General features: G+C 41.5%; 1 protein-coding gene across 2 annotated transcripts in view; it reads left to right on the top strand.

The window, feature by feature from the left end:
* Positions 1-21,992, top strand: part of Tgfbr1 (transforming growth factor beta receptor 1) — a 56,195-nt gene that overhangs the window by 29,194 nt on the left and 5,009 nt on the right. The window contains exons 3-8 of one of the 2 annotated variants that reach the window (XM_085677178.2): positions 4,281-4,523; positions 8,486-8,716; positions 14,498-14,665; positions 15,051-15,207; positions 17,370-17,494; positions 18,688-18,818. In XM_085677178.2, coding sequence (XP_085533304.1) covers positions 4,281-4,523; positions 8,486-8,716; positions 14,498-14,665; positions 15,051-15,207; positions 17,370-17,494; positions 18,688-18,818 — 1,055 coding nt within the window. The remainder of the gene's footprint in view (positions 1-4,280; positions 4,524-8,485; positions 8,717-14,497; positions 14,666-15,050; positions 15,208-17,369; positions 17,495-18,687; positions 18,819-21,992) is intronic. The other variant, XM_085677179.2, reaches the window with a different exon arrangement.

The raw sequence follows: 21,992 nt of genomic DNA, 5'->3' as shown, positions 1-21,992 counted from the left end.
CTCTAGAATCTCATAGGGCAGCATGTCCTTAGGGTTTCCCCTACCTTGTCTTCAGAGAGAATTTTTGTTCCTTGTATGCTGTACCTACATCTTAAGGGTAGTCCAGTCAACAGCCTTTTAACGGGCAGAAATCAAGTGCACTAAACAGTCTAGATGTTTTCATTTTGTGATTTTTTTTTACCTTGTTTATGGTCTGTATGATGTCATGTGAAACCATGTATTTAATACTTTTTTAAAGGTCCTGGAAGGGCTAGAAAGATGACTCAGCAGTTAAGAGTACTTGTTCCTCCTCCAGAGGACACAGATTCAATTTCTAGCACTCCTATGGTACCTCACAACTATCTGTGATTCCAGTTCAAGGGACCTGATGCCCACTTCTGACCTCCTCAAGCACGTTATGTTTCTGGTGCACAAACATATAGGCAAAACACCCATGCACATAAAATAATAGTACTTGGTCCTGGCGTAGACAGTAATTTTAACTTTAAGATTCTGAATTACATAGAAATTTGCCACTTTCTCTAATTCCTAGATTTTTATTTTAATAAACAAAGGAATATAAAATGAGAGAAAAGCTATATTAATGCTAGCAAAATTAATGAAAGGGTGAATACCAGAAGAAAAGGAAGAAAAGGAAGAAAAGGAAGGAAGGAAGGAAGGAAGGAAGGAAGGAAGGAAGGAAGGAAGGAAGGAGAAGGTAAAGGCATGGTGGCACACACCTTTATTCCCAGAACTCGGGGCAGAAGCAAGAAGAACTTTCTGAGTTTGAGGCCAGCCAGGGCTGCATAGTAAGACCTGGGTAGGTAGGTCAGTTGGTCTGTCTGTCTGTCTGTCTGTCTGTCTGTTTTTCTCTCTCCCTCCTTCCCCCCTCCCCCCCACCTTGTGTGTATGTATAATCAGACATTGAATTTGCATCTTGATTTTTAGACATAATAAACCCTACAGCTACAAGAATATTTCTACTTTGTTTTAAAAAAAAATCTTGTATTGATATTGTCAGTTTTTCTTTGTTTATTTGAGACAAGAGTCCCTTGTAATCCAGTACTTAGAGACAGACTTCCAAAGGTTGAACTCTGATCTTCACATCTGAGAGGTGTGCGTGTGTGTGTGTGTGTGTGTGTGTGTGTGTGTGTGCGTGCGTGAATGACACCAGACTAGTAAAAATAAAAATCCTGTGCTAGCCTCCAATTTAAGAACTAGGGATGAGTTGCCACAGGAGCAAATGTTAGATTCTCTTTTTAGAGGTTTCAGTACTCAGGGTAAACCCTGGTGCTCACTTTGGCCTCAGAGCTCATGCTGACTAAAGTAGGAAGCACGCCTGTGGCTCAGGAAAGAGGCAAGGCCTACCAGGCACGGAAGGGATGTAGCCTTCCTCATAGTTTTAGCAAGCTAATGAAGCTCTCTGTGGTTAGACTCTGTGACTCTGCTGGCCTGTGATTTCTTTGTGACATTTATATAGGCATCTATAGTTATAATATGGCAAAGAAAATGACAATTCCTGAATTTCTTATTTCTATTGTTTAAACTTGAAATACTGAAGTGGAAATTTATAGAACCCTGTGGAGAACTCACCTCATTTCTGGTTCCAGTTAGCAAGCAGCAAAAATGTAACAAAAGAAAAGATTCAATGCTTCAAAAGATGTAGCCTGGTTGGATAAGTCCTAGTAGTTCTCCTCCTGTGCTTTAGGCTACCACTTGTTAGCAAAGAACTTTCAGTTTTCAGTTATTGACTATAAATGAGAACGTTAAACCATTGTTAAAGATTAAACAGATTTGCTGTACAAATAGGTTTGATGAGAGGCTGAAGATAGAGCTAGGTAATCCAAAGTGCTTATTAGAAATCCAGAAAATGGGAGGAACTTGAACTTCCCACAGGGCAGAAAACCCTGACTGCTCTTAGGGATGAAGAGGGAGGAGGAGAGGGAGTTGGGGGAGTGGGAGGGTGTTGGGAGGAGGGGCGGAAATGGAAACTTTTATAAATTAATAAACTTTTATAAATTAAAAAAAAGAAATCCAGAAAATGGCAGGAGAGGCTACAGAAAATATTAATCAAGATTAATGAAATACATAAAATTATTAAAAATTAATTTTCTTTAAACAGCTTTAAATTACAATTATTTATCTGTGTGTGCATGAGTCTTCATGTGCTGTGTCTGTGCCACTATGTATGTGTGGGTAGGAAGACTGTTCCCTGCCACTTCCACACACTGCACTGGGAGAGCTATTGAAACACAGGAGACCAGACTCTGGTGTCTAGTGGGTCAGCCCTTATGGAGGAGATCCCCCAGGCCCTGCCAGTTGCTACTTTCCAGTCTCCTACCATGTCTTTTCTCTGAGCTGATACTCTGTATCCAGTGTACATGTGAGTATATCCATAGGAACTGTGTGTGGTTGTGTGTGAGAGGTGCAGGCACTGGTGTGTCTAACCAAAGAGAAAATGGATTTTTTTTTTACTAACAGTTTTTAAATTAGTTTTTAATATTTATTTATTTGCTTATTTTGTGTATGTGTGCTGGTGCACATGTGCCACCATGTGTGTGTGTGTGTGTGTGTGTGTGTGAGTGTGTGTGTGAGTGTGTCTGTGTGTGTGTGTATATGTATAAGTTGGAAGACAACTTTTGGGAATGTATTTTATTTCTATACGTGTATTCTGGAAATTGAACTGATGTTGCCAGGCTTAGTGGCAAGTGCCTTTACCCACTTAGCCATCTTGCCTGTATTTTTGCGCACACACACACACATGTCAGAGGACACCTTGTAGGAGTTGGTTCTCTCCTTTGGGGTTCCTGGGGATTGAACTGAGATTATTAGACTGAATAACAGGCATTTTTCCCCCACAAGACACCTTGCCAGTCCATTGTAATTTTTAAGTATGAGGGAAAAAAGCACAGTGCATTTAACACTGGTTTTCTAAAAAGGAGGAAAATGTTCAGATTGGCCACTTTATTCAAGTATCAGGGAACAGTAAAATACTACGTATTGGTTGTCACTAAAATTCTTAAAGTAACTCAAGACTTTTCATATACAAAGGTAACAGCTGTCTTCAAATAACTAATTAAATATACAGACTATAAGGATTTGTAAGTACTCTTCCTGAAATAAATTGCTAGAAATAAAATTCTATATGATAAGAAATTATTCTAAATAAAGATGTCAAGAATGAAAAAATATGGTGGGGAGCCGTGAACCAAGTAAAGCTTGGTAAATGCCAAAGTAATTATAATGAATATATTTCTAAATACTGCATTAGAGATTATAATATCATATGTTATCTTCCCTTTCCTCCCTCCAAGCCGTCTCATATACTTTCTTCCATCTCTCTTTTAAATTCATGGCCTTCTTTTCTTTAATTCTTGACACATACATATTAATGTGTTTTTGAAATGAGTAAATATTAATTTATTAAGACAGTTTAAGAAAATAATTGGAAGGGGAGGGAAGAAGAGGGCAAGGAAGTAGAGAAAAATATGTAGCTCAATAAAAATCAATAAAAAATTAAGAAAAATAATTGGAATGTAATTAAAAATACAGTTGGCAAAAATAGTTTAGAAAAAATGTGTATGCACAAACTATTTTAAAAAGCAAGGCTTCTGTTCCCAGTGCTGGAAGGCAGAGGTTGGAGAATTCCAAGTTTGAGGCCAGCCTGGATGAACTACATGGTAAAACCCTATCTCACAAAAGAAGGGGCAGGAGGATTTAAAAATAAAAATAAATAAATGAATAAATAAGTAGAATAGAAAACAAAAGTAAACAAGGAAATGTTTTGGCTTTTAAAAGCCATACACACACACACAAATATGAGCCTTTGCAGGGTCATGAGGAAAAAGATAATTTGTAAAGACTTTATTAACTATATTTGTATATTTTTTTCTTCTGCTATAAACTTGTTGTAGTCTTGGAGTAAGAAGACCAGAGTGCTTTATAAAACATTTGAGTTGCTGGACATTGTTTCAAATTATTGGTTCCTTTACTAGTTTATTTGAGGTGACTATGGGGAGGGAGGTCTAGGAGGCTGGTTTGCTGACCGACTCAGTGATGAATTAGGATATGGGTTGGGGATGCACCGGGAGAGTAATATGGTCCTGACGGGGCTGAAGGTCCAGAAAGGGAGACTGGGGAGAAAGAAGACAGAACGGGGAGCTTGTTCTGGCCATGAGCCCTGTGGGATGAGGCTCCCTGACTAAGTGATAGCAATGGATACTTGGGAAATATGGAGGGTTTGGAAAATGTGGGTGCCACCTACAGTATTTTTGTTCTTGTTGATGTTTATTTCATTTGAGGACCTTTTTCAGAGAAGCAGTCCCCCGGCCTCGGTCCTGTGGAGCTAGCAGCTGTCATTGCTGGTCCGGTCTGCTTCGTCTGCATTGCACTTATGCTGATGGTCTACATCTGCCATAACCGCACGGTCATTCATCATCGCGTGCCAAATGAAGAGGACCCGGCACTAGACCGCCCTTTCATCTCAGAGGGCACCACCTTAAAAGATTTGATTTATGATATGACAACATCAGGATCTGGATCAGGTAATGTCATTGTTTACCTTTTCTTAAGATATCATAGTGAATCACTTTTGCTAATTTTTTTTAATTAGCTGGTTGAAGCATCTGGTTTAATTTGCTAAAACTCTGGGATAGGGTGAATTGCTATTCCAGATTTCAGCCTAATGGAAGTTGTTGAGCTTGGTGTCTGTCTTACTGCATAGTTTAATGTAGATAAATTAGAGCTTGCTTTTACCATTGAAATAAATCAGTCACTTCCACAGTTGTATAAACTTCAAAGTATCCTCTCCTATAGAATGGTACTTGGCTTTTTGTGAGCTTGGGAGGTAGAAAGTAGGAGACCTTTTATCTTCTTTTATTTTATTTTTTGAGACAGAGTTTCTCTGTTTAGCTTTGGCTGGTCTTAGAACTCTCTCTGCAGACCAGGCTGGCCTCCACCTGCTCCTCTCCCAGGTGTTGGGATTAAAGGCATGCGCCACTCCTGCCTAGATAGAACACCATTCTTAAAAAGAGAGAGTTGCCATTAAGAGATGCAGTTACCATTCTGCAGTTCTGGGACTATTCTCCTGGAATTTGGAAGGTTATTTGCCTTTTTAGTGATATGAAATTATTATTGTAATGCAAATTTGTTTGTCTGTCTGCCTGCCTGCCTCTCTGTCTGTCTGCCTGCCTGCCTGCCTCTCTGTCTGTCTGTCTGCCTGCCTGCCTCTCTGTCTGTCTGTCTGCCTGCCTGCCTCTCTGTCTGTCTGTCTGCCTGCCTGTCTGCCTGCCTGCCTCTCTGTCTGTCTGTCTCATGCACATGCCTACCTACCTGCCTGTCAGCCACAGTGCACATGGGAGGTCAGAGGACAATTAGTAGTTAGGGCCTCTCCTTCCACCATATGAATCCCGGGGAACAAACTCAGGTTATCAGGCTTAGTGGCAAGTACCTTCATCCACTGAGTCAGTGGGCCAGTCCAGTTTATTGTCTATTTTAAAATTAAACTATTGCATTTTTAGTAGCTTTTTATATTTAAGAGAAAATTTAAAACAGAGAAACAAAAATAGTAATCCTATTAGTGAATGTACTATGATGTTTGCTTTTCTCGGTTTTGTTTTTTGTTTTTTGTGGACTCAGAAATAGACTGGCTAATTGCCAGAATCATCCTGAGATAGAATTTTGCATAATAGTTTTTGTTGTTGTTTTTGTTTGTTTGTTTGTTGAGACAGGGTTTCTCAGTAGTTTTTGGTTCCTGTCCTGTAACTAGCTCTTGTAGACCAGGCTGGCCTTGAACTCACAGAGATCCGCCTGCCTCTGCCTCTGCCTCCCAAGTGTTGGGATTAAAGGCATGCGCCACCACTGCCCAGCAATAGTATTTTTTTTTAAACCAAAGGAAATTACGTTTTATTTTTTTCTTGCTTGTAGTTGGAAGAAGACTAAGAGAAGTGTGTCTGCTTTACAATTTTGGAATTTGATGTGTGGCTAGCAGTCAGCAGGTCTAGATTCTGATATAATCTCTATGACTTTGGTTAATCCATATTTCCTCTTTGGGCTTCTATTTCCTTATAGAAATACCGAACAGATACTTTTGAAAAAAATACTTAAAAGTGGTTTACTAAGATCTTGAATGTGTCATACTATACTTTAAAAACTATTGATTGGTTTTAAATAAGGGCAAAATTTATGACCATTATGAAGATTTTGAAACAAAAATCTGGCTTATTTTAAAATAAGTGATAGTAGAAGAACATTAAAGCAGGAGTTGTGACTGAGGAACAGTATAGCTCTGAAGCACAAAAGATACATTGATGCTTGGAGCACATGTAATAATGTCTGTATTTTAAGGAAATTAATACATATTGGTAGGTATGCATACCTGATCACTCATTTAAGTTCTTGAGGAAGCTGATTCTACAAAGACCTACTATGGCCTTTGGTTACAATGTGGAAAAAGAACAGTAGTATGTTCTTTTTCTGACTGTTAGAATACATGAAAACTTGCGCACGAAGCCAGGTCTTCCAAGGCAACCATAGGGACCCCTTAGGTAGGAGACTCCTTAGGTAGGGGACTCCTTAGGTAGGAGACTCCTTAGGTAGGAGACTCCTTAGGTAGGGGACTCCTTAGGTAGAGGACTCCTTAGGTAGGGGACTCCTTAGGTAGGGGACTCCTTAGGTAGGGGACCCCTTAGGTAGGAGACTCCTTAGGTAGGGGACTCCTTAGGTAGGGGACTCCTTAGGTAGGGGACCCCTTAGGTAGGAGTAGGTAGGGACCCCTTAGGTAGGGATTCCTTAGGTAGGGGAATCCTCTCTGAGCTCAAGAAAGGCCGTCTTTTCCCCTGGGTTCATAACAAAGCTTTAATGCCACTTTGTGTACAGGACTCCTACCCATGACTATGTCCTGTCTATTCATAATTCCCTAAAATTTCTCTCACTCATTGAAGAAGAGGTAAAACTAAATGTACCTTGATTTGAATGCAAATCTGTGGGTATATTGGAGGGAAGGTCGTGAGAAGGTATTTTTGATTTTGAGAACTGGGAGACCGAGGACCTCTATATTTGAAGATAACCTGTTCCCTCCTGCATTAGTTTTAGCCATAGGCCGTACTCGTGCTTATATCTAAGCTGCAATCAGAGTGTACAATATACGCCAGTCTGAGGCCAGAGTCCTTAGGGCTTGTGCAGGTGTGTGATCTCGTGAACATGTTTGATAAAGCCTGTTTTCCATTATTGACTGCATGTGGAGTTTCATGTTGAGGTTTCCTCTAAAGTGGTTTTAATAGTATGGTAGATTAAAACAGAATGTAGAGATGTATGTTAGACTTTTTTTTTGAAAAAAAGATTTTATTACATTTATTTATTATATGTTTGTTCTCTGTGTACACACAACATGACCTTGCTGGAGTAAGCTGCTTTGTATTAGGGATTCTCAGTCTGTGGGTTGCAACCCCTTTCACGGGGTTACCCAGGACCATTGGAAAACACAGATATTTACATTATGATTCATAATAGTAGCAAAACTGTAGTTATGAAGTAGCAATGAAAATAATTTTATGGTGGGGGGGTTCCTACAACATGAGGAACAGTATTAAAGGGTTGCAGCAGTAGGAAGGTTGAGAACCAGTCCATTTCCCATTCCTGCACATACCAGTTCAGGTAGGTAGCCAGGTTCTAGCAAGTATATTCCTTGCCTTGAAGTGGTTTCTGTGGGATTTTTTTTTTTTTTGACATTTTGAGACAGGATTTCTCTATGCAACAGTTCTAGCTGTCCTGGCACTTGCTTTGTAGACCAAATTGGCCTTGAGCTCACAGAAATCTGCCTGCCTCTGCCTCCCCGAGCATTGAGGTTAAAGACATGCACTGTGGCCACCTGACTTTTGTGACATTTTTAAATGATTTAATAAAAATTAGGTCAGCATTTACTTCTGTTAGATGTGTTCATATTCTTTTTATCCTCCTATAAGTAAAGCGTTTATTAGATTCATCTTTCTAAAATCAAATTTTGCAGTCATTTTGTGTATTCATGACTATGTTTTCAGAATCTTTGTCCTACCCCTGCCGCATTGGTCATTGTGGGACTTGTCTTTGGAACTGTTTATCTTCTGGGGACAGCTTACCCTTTCTTCTACTTCCATTCTCTTATATTCTCTCGTATGAATAAGACTGGTACCCAAAAGATACCTTGTTTATTTCTTTTATTTGCCTTTGCTGGATACCCCTGTATAACCACTCTCTTCTTTCTCTCTCCGTTCACCCTATCCCTTAAAGGAAAAGTTCAGCTTACTTCCCCAAATCTCTAGGCAGGTGTCTATGTCTCTGGATTTTTTTTTTTAACTATATTTACTATGTTTTTCCCTTTGCGTTTTTTGGAGTTGGGGAGGCAAATGTAGTCTGTTTTTCAAATAATGTAAACGTTCAGGAGCAGTGCCCACCTCTGTCTGCACTGCCTACTGTCACCTGTGAGGTGTGGGCTGTTGGTGATTTATGCTGTATGTATTTTTGTATTTAGGGTTACCACTGCTTGTTCAGAGAACAATTGCCAGGACCATCGTGTTACAAGAAAGCATCGGCAAAGGTCGGTTTGGAGAAGTTTGGCGAGGAAAGTGGCGGGGAGAAGAAGTTGCTGTGAAGATATTCTCTTCTAGGGAAGAACGTTCGTGGTTCCGAGAGGCAGAGATTTATCAGACTGTGATGTTACGCCATGAAAACATCCTGGGATTTATAGCAGCAGACAACAAAGGTTACTGATGTTTCCTTTCTCATGCACGCACCTGTGTGTATGCGTGCGTGTGCATGTGTGTGCGTGTGTGCACACTTGTGTAGGGGTACATGCATGTGGATGATGCTGGGTATCTCTACAACATTCTCCACCTAGTTTTTGAGATAGGGTCTCACTGAACCTGGAACATAGCTGTTTGTTTAGACTGATTTGCTAGAAGTCTCGGGGATCTGTCCGTCTACCCTGCTCTGGGATTACGGGTCTGCACTACCACATCTGGATTTTACATGGATGCTGGGAGTCGTGTATGACAGGCATGTCACCAGTTGAGCCATCTCCCCAGCCCCATTTCCTTACTTTTAGTGGAATATAACAAAGTCTAGAAGAGCTTTGTTTTTACAGAGATGACTACTAAATAACACTCTTGGATTTGATGAGAAATAAATTTTTTTTATAAAGGTAATATTGATTAGGTCAAATACAATCATTTAGAAATAGAACATTCTTAAGATTTTCTTCATGGCAATATAGTTTAAATATTTATTTTGTGTGCCACTGTACATATGTAGGAGTCAGAGGACTACTTGTTAGAGACTTTTCCTTCTGCCATGTGACTTTCAGGGATTGAACTCAAGTTATTGGGATTGGATTGGCAGTAAGTATTTTTACTCACTGAGCCATCTTGTAGGCCCATGATAGTATATTTCTAAATCTTTTATGAATTTGTAAAATAGAAAAAAGCTATAAAAATGCTCTGTAGTTTTATTATTTTAAATTTGTCCATTAGTTAAGTATGGTCATAAAATAAAAGGAAAAAAACTAAAAACTGGTTGTCTAGAATTTGAGATGAGTCCAATAAAACATCTCAGTATAGACCAGTCCCCTCACATACACCCAGTGCTATAGTTGATAGGACATCTCGGTATAGATCAGTTGTCTGTCTGTCCCCACTTCCCCACCTCTGCCCAGTACTGGGGTTAGTAGGACATCTCTGTGTGGACCAACACACACACACACACACACACACGCACACACACAGTGCTGGGTTCGGGGTAGACCAGCCTCCCTCACTAAGTTCTCTAGTTTCAAGCCCAGGGCCTTCCTTGTACCTGCTAAACAAGTGCTTTACAATTCTGCTCTGTCTCCATCTACAATGGCCTTATTTTTGAGGAGAGTAAAAATAATTTGTCAGTGTGTTCTCTTCTGACCTGGCAGGGATTAAATAATTCCTCAGTACTGTGAGGAAACTCAGATAAACCAAGTGGTTTCAGCTAAATTGCTTTGTTGCTGGAGCCACACGAACACTATGGACAGTGTAGGTGCCTGTGTGAGATGTCAGGGCTGTGCTCAAGGGGCAGGGAAGCTGCACCTGTGAAGTCAGAGTGAGGGGTGACTGCCGGCAGCCACCTCAGGCCCTGCTTGTGTTTCATGGCTTCAGTTAGGTAGTACCTTTATGCCACAATTGCTCCTCCAACATTTGACCTAACTTTTGACATTCTAGCCCCAAATCTAGTGTATTTCCCGCTTTCCTATTAAAAACAAACAGCAACGAAGACCACAACAATGACTATCATTTGTATCTTGGTGAGACTTGTAAGTAGGCTCTCCTTCCCTTTTTCTAATGTCAGGTGGTGCTATGAGGGATTTTACAATTTTTTTTGGCATCTCTGTATATTTTAGTTTATTTAGGATGCGTTAAATTTACAGGCTGTGTTAGTTTATGTCATTATTGGGGCAAAATACCTGACGAAAACAACTTTTGGAAGGAAGGAATGTTTTTGTTGTTGTTCATAGAGGAAGGCATGGTGATAGCAGCATGAAGGAGCTGGTCACAATGCATCTGCAGTCAGGAGATAGAGGGTGGTACCTGACCCCCTTTTCTTGCTAATGCAGTCATGGAATAGTAGTACTGTTCATATTGAGGGTGGGTCTCCTCACCTCATTTAAACCTCTCGGAAGTCACCCTCATAGACAACACCTAGAGGTTTGTCTCTGAAGCATCCTAAATACAATCAAGTTAACAGTTAAGATTGCACAGGCCGGGTGATGGTGGCGCACGCCTTTAATCCCAGCACTCGGGAGGCAGAGGCAGGTGGATCTCTGTGAGTTCGAGGCCAGCCTGGTCTACAAGAGCTAGTTCCAGGAGTTCCAGGACAGGCTCCAAAGCTACAGAGAAACGCTGTCTTGAAAAAACAAAAACAAAAAAACCACATAAATAAAAAAGATTACACTACAGAGGCCCTGTCTGATCTTAGGCTGTGACAGGAGGAGGCTTATGGTGGCGATGGTGGTGGAAACAGTGATGGATAGTCAGCAGCGATTATCCTGACTCCTAACAAGTCAGTATTTAATTAGAAAACAGAGAAGTAAACTAAAGTAATGATCACAGTCTGACTGCCCTTGGCTCTTTTCTTCCTATTCTCTCAGCTTTCTTCCATTTTGATTGCTTAGTTCACTCACCCAATTCTCAAGACAGCATTTCTTATTGTATTTTTATATTTTTTGTTTATATTTTCTTTTGTTTTTTAAGACTGCCGCAGCTGGCTTTGAACTCATGACCTTCCTCATTCCATCCCCAGTGCTGAGATTACAGTGTATATCAATACCAGCCTACTCTTATTTTTTGCTATTTGCTTGTTTTCTCAATCTTAATCTTCTGGCTGATTTGTAAGAAAGCTCTGGTTCTACAAACAGTGATTATTCCCTTAAAGGCTTACCAAGTTTGTGATTTCAGGTTCTACTATGGTGGTGGCTATTGGCACTTGAAACTGAAACCTCTTTTAGGCTCCATCAGGCATGGTCCAGGTTACAACACACACGTGCTAACCGCTGAGCCTGTTGTGCCCTGAACTGTCATTTGTTCAAGCAGCAGTCAGGTGGATGCTGTCATCTGGTGGTCACGATGGGAACTAACTGACCCTACTGCCTTTCTCTCATCCCTTTTTCCTTTATTAGGGCACAGCCTATGCTTCCTACCTCAGTTCTCCTTTTCTTTATCTTCATCCTCTTGACTGGGTTAATTTTGCCCAGGCCAGCCTTAAACAGAACAACATAAAAAGATTTATTTTTAATTGAATCTGTGTGTGGGTGGGTGTGCTTGAGTACAGGTGACCAAAGAGGCCAAATGCACAGGTTGTCCTGGGGCTGGAGTTCCAGGCACTGGTAAGCTGCCCAGTAGGGTGCTGGGAATTGAACTCTGATCTCCTCAAAAGCAGTATGTGTTCTTAACTTCTGAGTCATCTCTCCAGGCCCTTGGACAGCCCTCTTTGTATGTATAGTCTTTTCCCTCTTCCTTCTTCCCTGGTTGAATACCTCAGGAAATCTCCCTTTTCTGCCATCTTCTCTGTCTGTTGTGTGTTTAGGCCTCTTGGAACACAGTTATGCATGCAACAGACATGCACATGAGCTAGTGATGTGCCCATACCAAGAAAAATACTTCAGGAATTGAAGGAAGAACAGTTTAAAAAGGAAAAAAGAGAAGAAGAAAATAGTGTCACTGATCTCTGAAGTTCTTTTTGGAAGTACCAAGAATGCATGGGGCCAAAGAGATGGCTCAGAGCGTAGGTTCAACTCCTAGCACCTACATGGCAGCTCACAACTATCTGTAACTCCAGTTCCAGGGGATCCAGTACCCTTTTCTGTCCTCTGTGAACACCAGACACACAAGTGGTAAACAGCCATACATGCAGGTCAAACACCCAGACATATAATAAAATTAAAAATAAAGGAATCTCCATATTCTGTAGTTGCATCTTGTTTCTTGATCTCTTCTCCCCTCCCCACTCCTCCTTCAACCTTCCTCCTCCTCCCCCTTTATTGTTTTGTTTTTTGTTGTTGATGCAGTTGTTGGTTTTCCAAGACAGGATCTCTCTGTGTAACCCTGGCTGTCCTGAAACCAATCTAGATCAGGCTGGCCTCCAACTCAGAGAGCTGCCTGACTCTGCCTCCTGAGTGCTGGGATTAAAAGCATGTACTACAATTTATAAAATATAGAATTTATTTTATGTTTTCTTTTGTTTATACCTAGTAGAAATCAGCACATTTTAAGGTCTCATGTGCCAAACATTATATTACCTACTTTATTATTTATATATAATATATAAATAATAAAGTAGGTAATATATATTTGGTTTTTTCTCTGTAGTTTTGGTGCCTGTCCTGGAACTAGCTCTTGTAGACTCGAACTCACAGAGATCTGCCTACCTCTGCCTTCTGAGTGCTGGGATTAAAGGCGTGTGCCACCACCGCCTGGTGTATTACCTACTTAGTCTTCGAAGTAAGTTGCTATTCTTGTATAAAAGAAGCATAACCCCGTTGAGGAACTTGTCTGAGGCCATGTAATCAATAGCATACAGACCCGAGATTCCTGCCTGGGTTAGTCTGACTTGTTTTAGTTAGGTTTTCTATTGCTGTGTTAAAACACCATGACCAAAACCAAACTCCCGGGGACATAGAAGTTTATTTCAGCTTACATATCATGATCACAGTCCACATGAAAGGAAGTTGGAGCCGAAACTGGAGGCAGGAACTGAAATAGAGGCCTTGGAGAATGCTTTGCTCCCCATGGCTGGCCCAGCCTGCTTTCTTTTAGCTCTCAGGACCACAAGCCTAGAGGTAGCACTGCCCATGGTGAGTGACTCCCCCACCCCACCCCCACATCATTCTTCAGGCTCATCCACAAGCCAGTTTAGTTGAGATTCCTTCTTCCCAAATGACTCTAGCACATGTCAGGATGCCATAAAACTAACCAGTACATGATTAAGGGTATATTTTTTAATGAACTGTGTTGTCTCTTATTTTCCCATCTACTTCTAAGTCTAATGGCATTTAACTAGCATCCTTACTGTTACTACTTTGGGAAAACACATTTCAGATGCATGTATCAGTTTACCAAGGAACTCTTAGCACCCATATTCCAAGTGGTTTAGGTTCTACATCACCTTGTATAAAATGAAGCTTAGTCTTAGTCTTTTCAGCTGTCTCTTCTGACACTTGAGTTCCCTTCTCAGCATCAGAGGTACCACTGTGTTTGGTTTCCTGAGGAAGCAACACTGAAGCTATAATCAACATGTCTGGCATCTTTGAGAACTGTACAGTCTGTCGCTACAGCTTGTCAGTCCTCACCAAAGCTCACTTCAGTTTTGTCACATGCTGTTTCATCCACACTGAGGCCGTGCTGGGCTCCCTGGGTGTTTCTCTTCCCCACTCCCTGCTGCCCTTCTTCCCCTCCAGAAGCAAACACTGAACCCTAACTGGTCTGACCCAGGTCCCTTCCTAGGAACTGAGGAGTCCCAGCTCCGCTACTCTGTAGTCTAAAGACATCAGTGTTGTAGGAATATGAGTCCTTTTCTCTTAAGTGAAAATATTTATCCTTGCTTTGTCTCAAGAATAGGGGGTGGGGGCTGGAGAGATGGCTCAGTGGTTAAGAGCATTGCCTGCTCTTCCAAAGGTCCTGAGTTCAATTCCCGGCAACCACATGGTGGCTCACAATCATCTGTAATGAGGTCTGGTGCCCTCTTCTGGCTAGCTGTATACTAAATAAATAAATAAGTTTAAAAAAAAAAACTCTTAGTATTAATACAAAAATTTATAAAAAAAAAAAAAAGAATAGGGGGTGTACTCCAAGGGACTACTCATAAAAGTGTAGAAAAATTGAATATAAGAATGTGGAAGAAATTCATGCAAACTTAAGGTGACATCATGTTACAATTGTGTGATCAAGACTGAGAGTGGAAAGCGGTAAAAGCCTGCATAACCGCAAACGCGCTGCAGCCCAGCTGAAATGTGTGCTCTGACTTCCAGACAACGGCACGTGGACTCAGCTGTGGCTGGTGTCGGATTACCATGAGCACGGCTCCCTTTTTGATTACTTGAACAGATACACTGTTACGGTGGAAGGGATGATCAAACTGGCTCTGTCCACTGCAAGTGGTCTTGCCCATCTTCACATGGAGATCGTCGGTACCCAAGGTAACACTTCCCATAGTTCTGTTATTTAAGTGTAAGTTCCTGTGAATGTCATATCTACTCAAAACTCAAAACTTAACTGGAAATGTTTTAAATTTTGAATGTTTTTTCAAGGAAAATCTCAGAAATATGGAAATTTACTTAGAGATCAACAAACAACTTTTTCACCTTAATTTTTTAGTTGTTAGATTTATGTTGTCTGAAAATTTAAACAGAACTTCATCCCTTTTGGCACAGCGACTTTCTGAGGTTAGTAGTAGCCTAGTTGTTATAGGTGATGTAGCTCGAGTGTGTTTGCAATGGGACAGGTGAAACTTTGGCATCTAAAAAGTGAGTTGCGATTGGTGTCCCTTGTTAAGTGTCATGTCTAACTTTTGGTTTCCAATAGGAAAGCCAGCTATTGCGCATAGAGATTTGAAATCAAAGAATATCTTGGTGAAGAAGAATGGAACTTGTTGTATTGCAGACTTGGGACTGGCTGTGAGACATGATTCTGCCACAGATACAATTGATATTGCTCCAAACCACAGAGTAGGCACTAAAAGGTACACTTAGGAATCAATGGTGTTTCATAATGCCTATGTCAACTTCTTTTCTTCCTATTTTCATATATGTATCTCTTCTGAAACTCAAACGTAGTCCCTTTAATAAAGGACTGTTGACAAGCTCTTGGAGTCGTTACTCCTTTGAAGCCTGGTTACGTTACTTGAAGATGAGCTGGCTGACAGAGCAGCCTTCCAGAGAGCATCGTATGAACTCACCTGTGTTAACTGTAAGGACAGTCGTGTCCTAGTTGGGGGTTTCTATTGCTGTGAAGAAACACCATGACCATGGCAGCTCTTCCAAAGAAAAACATTTACTTTTGATGGCTCACGTACAGTTCAGAGGATCAGTCCATTATTATTATAGTGGGACATGGTGGTGTACAGGCAGACATGATGCTAGAGAAGGAGCTGAGAGCTTTACATCTTAATATGCAGGCAACAATAAATGGTCTGTCTCACTGGGTGTGGCTTGAGCATGTATGAGACCTCAGAGCCTCTTCCACAGTGACACCCTTCCTCCAGCAAGGCCACACCTCCTAATAGTGCCCCTCCCTATGGGGATCATTTTCTTTCAAATCACCACAAACAATAACTAATAATAGTCTATAGCTTGCCATAGTTTCTGTACTGTAGCAAGGCTGTTTTCATATTTTCTGTTGTCGTTCTTCCTTAGAAATTTTGTGTATGTCCTTAAAACATACATCCCCTACTGTTCCCTTAATATCCCGCCTGTCTCAAGAAAAGACGTCTTTTCTGGTCCTCACCCTGACATGCTCCTGGCCCCGCACAATGCTGAGTGACAATTTGAGGCCTTTGCTGTAACTGTTGTCACGTTATGTTCTGTCCACTTATGTATCTGGGTCTTTGGATTGCAAGAAGCTTAAGAGCAGTTTTGTGTTCCAGGTATTTGTTGAAGTGCCTAGTACACTTTCATAAATATTTGTGCATTCGTGTGTTCTCAAAAGAGCCTCCATAGAAAGGTGTCATTACATCTTAAAAGAGATGAGAAAACCTCCGTGTTGGTTAAGTAATGTGTGTCAGCACGCGGCTGAGCAGCTGAGATGGACTGGGAGCCTTACTGTGTCTAAAAGTCACTTCACAATTACTTCAAAGCTCATTCATTGAACTTGGAGAAATCCAGCAGCTTTAGTCAATCTAAATTGTAATTACAGTTTCTGGGTTCCATGGGGATTTGCAAAACTCATGACTGGCTGAGTGAGCCTTAGTAGTGGTCTGTAGGACCTGTAACTGTAGCAGAGGTTTAGAGACTTCAGAACTGGGCAGTGCTGGTGCACAGTTTTATATCCTGTACTTGGGAGGCAGAAGCAGGCAGATCTTGCCAGCCTGGTCCAAACAACAGGACAGCCAGGGCTACAAAGAGAAAGCTGGTCGCCAAAAACTTTTAAAAAAAAGGGGGGGGGGGGGAGGAAGAAAGGAAGGAAGGAAAGAAGAAACTTCAGAACCCAGTGATCGGTAACGTAGCATCAGCATGACTGCCATTCCGTTTATAATTTCACTTATCCCTTCTTCCCTGTTTTTTACTGTTTTGGTGAGAAAGCTTCCAGAGTAAAATCTGTGTCCCTAACAGTGCTGGTGGGCGATGTGCACCAGGTGCTTGTGACAGCCGTAGCTGTTCAGTGTGTCCTTCAGAGACCATGGTCACTGCTGCCGTGTCAGCATTTCGTGGGATTTAATCAACATCATTAATTTGCTAACCAGTTTGGATACTTAATATTTTGCTTGAGTCTGATGTGATCTCAGTTATGTGATATTTTGTGTATGTGTTTTTATAAGGAAGTGTCTGAAAGGATTGACCCTTGTGTTAACACTCACGGGAAGGGGTGATTTTTTTTTTCACTTTGTTCTTTATATACTTGGAAAAATTTTTATAGGAAGTGTGAATCGTTTTTTTAAAAAACAGCTCAACCAACATAAAAAGAGAAGACGTTGGCTGGGCTTGATTGTGTACACCTTTAATCCAGACACTTAGGAGTCAGAGGCAGGTGGATTTCTAAGCCAGCCTAGTCTATATAGTAACTTTTTCAGACCAGCTAAGGCTTCATAGTGAGACCCTGTATGTCTGTGGTTTTCTCAGAAGGAAAAGACAATATATGAAGCAGTTCAAAATGAATGTCAGCTAAACTGTTGACTTCTTTTTTTAGGTACATGGCCCCTGAAGTTCTAGATGATTCCATAAATATGAAACACTTTGAATCCTTCAAACGTGCGGACATCTATGCAATGGGCTTAGTGTTCTGGGAAATTGCTCGACGCTGTTCCATTGGTGGTAAATCGCTCTCCTTCCCCTAGTAGTTTATCATGAATTTTCTTCCCCCTTGACTGAAATTCTATGGTCAGTAGTCTGACATGTGACAAGAGATAAAGCTCGCCAACACACAGCTTTATCCAGGCCTCTCCTGCAGCCCGTTTAGTCTCCGCGTCAGAACCTATTTTGTTGTTATCTTGGACTGAGTTATTTAAAAGGCCACCTGAGAAGTTGTTTTTAGTATGGACTCAACTACATCTTTTTTGTTTTGTTTTGTTTTTAAGACTGTGGTTGTTTTCTCCACGGTCTTAAATTGATTGTTGAAGATCCATATACATATAATTGCATTAACATTTCGTACTTTTTAGATTAAGTTTGTTTTAGCTTTTGGTTTTATATTAGCCTAAGAACTTACTTGTCAGTGTTTGCTCAAAACATTGTCTCTTAGGCTTAGGAATCTGGGATGAGACTTGAAGATTTTGAGACAGTATAGCGTATGTTTGGTGTTACAGCATAGGATATGTTATTAACAGGCAGAAGCAGAGGAAGGGATTTGTGGGCTTCACATCCCTTTATAAGCATATCAGGCATCCAGCCAGAGGCTGCAGTCACAATAATGTCTCGTCTTCTGCCTGCTGGAGTTACAGTCAGAGTGTCCGCCTGGTCACCATAGCACACTGGGTTCCTTCTCTGTTCTGTGACACAGTGCTCCTCAAAGGCAGGCTCAAGGAGGAGAGGCTCACAGTTCCCAGTTACAGCTATATGCTGGAGGGAAGTCACAGTGGTGGGAGCCTGAGGGAGCTGCCACATGACACCCACAGTCCATCTGCAGAGAGCCGTGAGTGCTGGTGCTCAGCTTGCTTTCTCTAGTCACACGCTCCAGGATCCTTGCTGAGGAAGTAGTCCTACCCATAATTAATATGAGCCCTCCCATGTCAGTCAAAATAATCCCTCACAGGCGTGCCCAGAGGTCTATCTCCCAGGGATTCTAGAGTTGTCAAGTTGACATTTCCTTCACAAAAGTATAGGTGCAGTGATGGCCCTGGTGGATGGGGTATTGGTGCAGGTATGGGGGAGATACATGCATAAAGCTGTGGATGTGACCTTCACTGTACCTGCCCACTGTAGAGGCGACCACAGTAATGAAGCTGTCGAGTAGCCTTCCAGTGATAGGCAGTTCCTGATTAACTGGGATTGTTTTCTAACCCATACAGGAATTCATGAAGACTACCAGCTGCCTTATTATGACCTTGTACCTTCTGATCCATCAGTTGAAGAAATGAGAAAAGTAGTTTGTGAACAGAAGTTAAGGCCAAATATTCCAAACAGATGGCAGAGTTGTGAAGTGAGTGTCTCCTTTGATACAGGCTGTTTACTCCACTGTTTCCACTCAGGAGGCAGAGGTGTATCATTCCGGAAGGAAAAATTCTCACATTCTTTCTCTTTCTCATAAGCTAATAAGTAAAAATAGAATAATTTGCTTATTACTAGAAGGTCCGTGTGACATTTGCAGTGGTCAGTGGCATGTCTGGCCATTGTTAGACCTCCAGATGAAGAAAGGTGCTTGCTATTGGCACGAGTACCTCCCTCCAGCCAGGGTTGCGCAGAGTGCTGTCAGACACTGTCAGTCCTAGCTCTGCTCCCTTTCAGACTCACACAGGGACAGGTTGCTTCAGTTCTCTGGAGCTTAGCACCCCTTTGTCAGATGAGGATTGGGTACAATCATCGCAGTGCTTCAGGTGTATGACCTGTATTCCTAGGTTTGTGTAGGGTTGCTTCTCAGGAGGGAGGGGTCATCCCCAGCTCTTAAAGGATGTTGTGGGAATTTATTCTTACCTATAAATTTAAAGAAGTCATTACACAATTTTTCTTTTTTCTTGTGGTTTTCTGAGATGGGGTTTCTCTGTGAAACAGTCCTGGCTATCCTGGAACTCTAGACCAGGCTGGCCTTGAACTCACTGAGATCTGCCTGCCTCTGCCTGCCAAGTGCTGGGATTAAAGACGTGTGCCACCACTGCCTGGCTCATTAGACAGATTTTATTGACAGCTGTTACTGTTCCGATAGTGGGGCAGGATGTGCCTTCCATACTTGAGACGTTTGATAGTTTAGGGATGTCTGGACAGCTCATTGGTTCCCCACTGGTGTCAGTGTGCTCCCTCTGGGAGGTCCGGGGGTTGCTCTCCGGTGTCACTGTAAGGCAGGGCGGTGGTACACAGACCTGCTATCCCAGTATTCTAAAGGTAAAAGCAGGAAGAACCAGAGTTCAAACTTAACTTCAGCCAGTTTCTGGCCAACCTGGGCTATGTTATTTCAAAATAACGTTAGATCTCTTAATGGGGCCTCAAGGAATTATACTAAGGTGGTATTTTGTGGTTTTAGGAAAGTCTCTCTTGTAATTTGGTAATTTCTGCAAAGCTCTACTGTTAGTTGTTGGTAAAGCACCAAACATACACATTCCTAGAAAGAAAGTCCAGGTAGGACACATACCCAAGCAGTAACAGGTTACATGGAGAATGCAAACTTAAAGAGAAAGGATGTTTTTCTTTTCCTTAATAATTTTTTAAGAGTAAAAAAAAAATCTTTTTGTGTGACAGCTTAAGTAAAATGCAGTGTGCAGACTCAGAGGAGACAGAACTCGACAGACAGGGGTGTGCTTTGGGTAAAACTGTCTCTGGGTACTTGCGAGCACAGATGTGAAGTACTCACACACAGGTAATAACCGAAGCAGTAGGGAGAAATTCATTAGCATTAAGAGCATGTGCAGTGCAGTTACTGTTACGGTGTGCGGATTCGTGCCATCACTGCCGTGTTATTTTCTCAATTCGGTTATTAGTTTTCTGAGTACTTATTGCTATTTCAGATTTCTACTTTTCTAGGGTTTAAAAGTCTCTTAGGTGAAACACATATGAGTATGGAACTGGCTAAGCTTGCTGGCACAGGCCCCTAATCCCAGCTGCTCAGGAGGCCAGAGGAAGGTCACGTAAGGCCAGCCTTGGTAATGGAGTGAGACCTGTCTCAAAATAAAAACTGAAAAATACCCTAAGTTCAGCATACAGCTTAGTACTAGAGTGCCTGCCTGCCTCATGTGTGTGAGGCCCCAGTTCAGTGTCCAGCAGCACATGTGTAGGGTACACACCTGCCCCAAACTGACAAGTACATAATGTCTCTTGTAGGGCCTTCTGCTCTCTCCAGCCTGGTTCTCCCAGGACCACTGTGTGGCTTTTTGTCCTGGAATTCTTTTTTGAATTTTTTGTTTTTGTTTTTTTGTTTTTTGTCCTTCTGAGCCTCGGTCTGTGCGGGAGAATTGTTTGTATTCTGTCAATCGTGTTTTAAATAAATGCTGATTGGCCAGGCAGGAGGTGTAGGCGGGAAAGCCAGATAGGAAGTGGAAATGATGTAAGGAGAACAGAATTCTGGGGAGGAGGAAGTTGATTCCCCCCACTCATGCCCAGATCACTGAAGCAGTGGGATGTAAGCTGCCCCACTGAAAAAGGTACTGAACCACATGGCTAAAATAGATCAAAATAATGGGTTAATCAAAATGTGAGAGTTAATCAGTAAGAAACTAGAGTTAATGGGCCAATCAGCATTATAACTTATAGAGATCTCTTGTGTGAGTTTACTTTGGGACTAAACAGCTCAGGGAACAGGGCAGGACAAGAACCCCAACAAACAAGCAGGCCCCCTCATGTTACAGGTCTTCCTGTTCCTTTGTTTACTTCAGGACTCTGTTCAAATTAGACATTCCCCCTTCCTACTGAGACGAGTGCTTGCCTCTCTTGGCATGTTCAGTCTCCTCTAAATTGTTTTTCTTCTTGGCATTTACCACCCTGAAGGTCTGTATTTTGCAGTAATTTATTAATTGGTTTATCTCTGGAATGCAAACTTTTTGAGGACAAGGATTTTACAAGTTTGTCACTGTTGTGTCTAACACCTACAAAAACATTTGTCAAATGACAGTCATTCAAAAATATTTGTTTAAGTGAATGTATATGTATGAATTGGTTCATGGTCCTTTAAATCTAGAAGCTTACATTTTTTAGGAAATCCTTCTGAAGAAGTCTTGGATAGCCTCCCATGGTGTTTTTCTTCACCTCTGCTTACCTGAATATAAGACTACTCCTGTCACCAATTTTTTCCCCACTTATTGGGAGATTTATCAGCTTCATGTTCTAATTCTGTTTTTTCATATATATTCTCATTCTCCCTCCCCTTTCCCTCTTCCTCATGACCTCCACCTTACTTTTCTCTCAAATTTTTAATTTCTACAAGTACTTACTTGTTCTCCGAATGTTCCTCCTCTTCACTACTTACAGAACCTTATTGGTCCATCACTAGACATTTGTGTAGTGCTGTAGTATAAAATACAGGGACTCAGGGACATTGAGGGAGAGAGGGAAGTGACTTTGAGTATAAAGACTACACAGAGAGAATAAACTCAAACAAAACACGGACCAGTGATGAATACCAGTGTTTGGTGGTGCCGGTATGAGGACTGAACACAGGGCCTTGCACATC

Source organism: Myodes glareolus, chromosome 16 (assembly GCF_982192425.1).
Source record: "Myodes glareolus chromosome 16, mMyoGla1.1, whole genome shotgun sequence".
Lineage (NCBI taxonomy): Eukaryota > Metazoa > Chordata > Mammalia > Rodentia > Cricetidae > Myodes > Myodes glareolus.
Note: the sequence above shows the minus strand (reverse complement) of the source record. Positions and strands in the feature narration are given on the sequence as shown.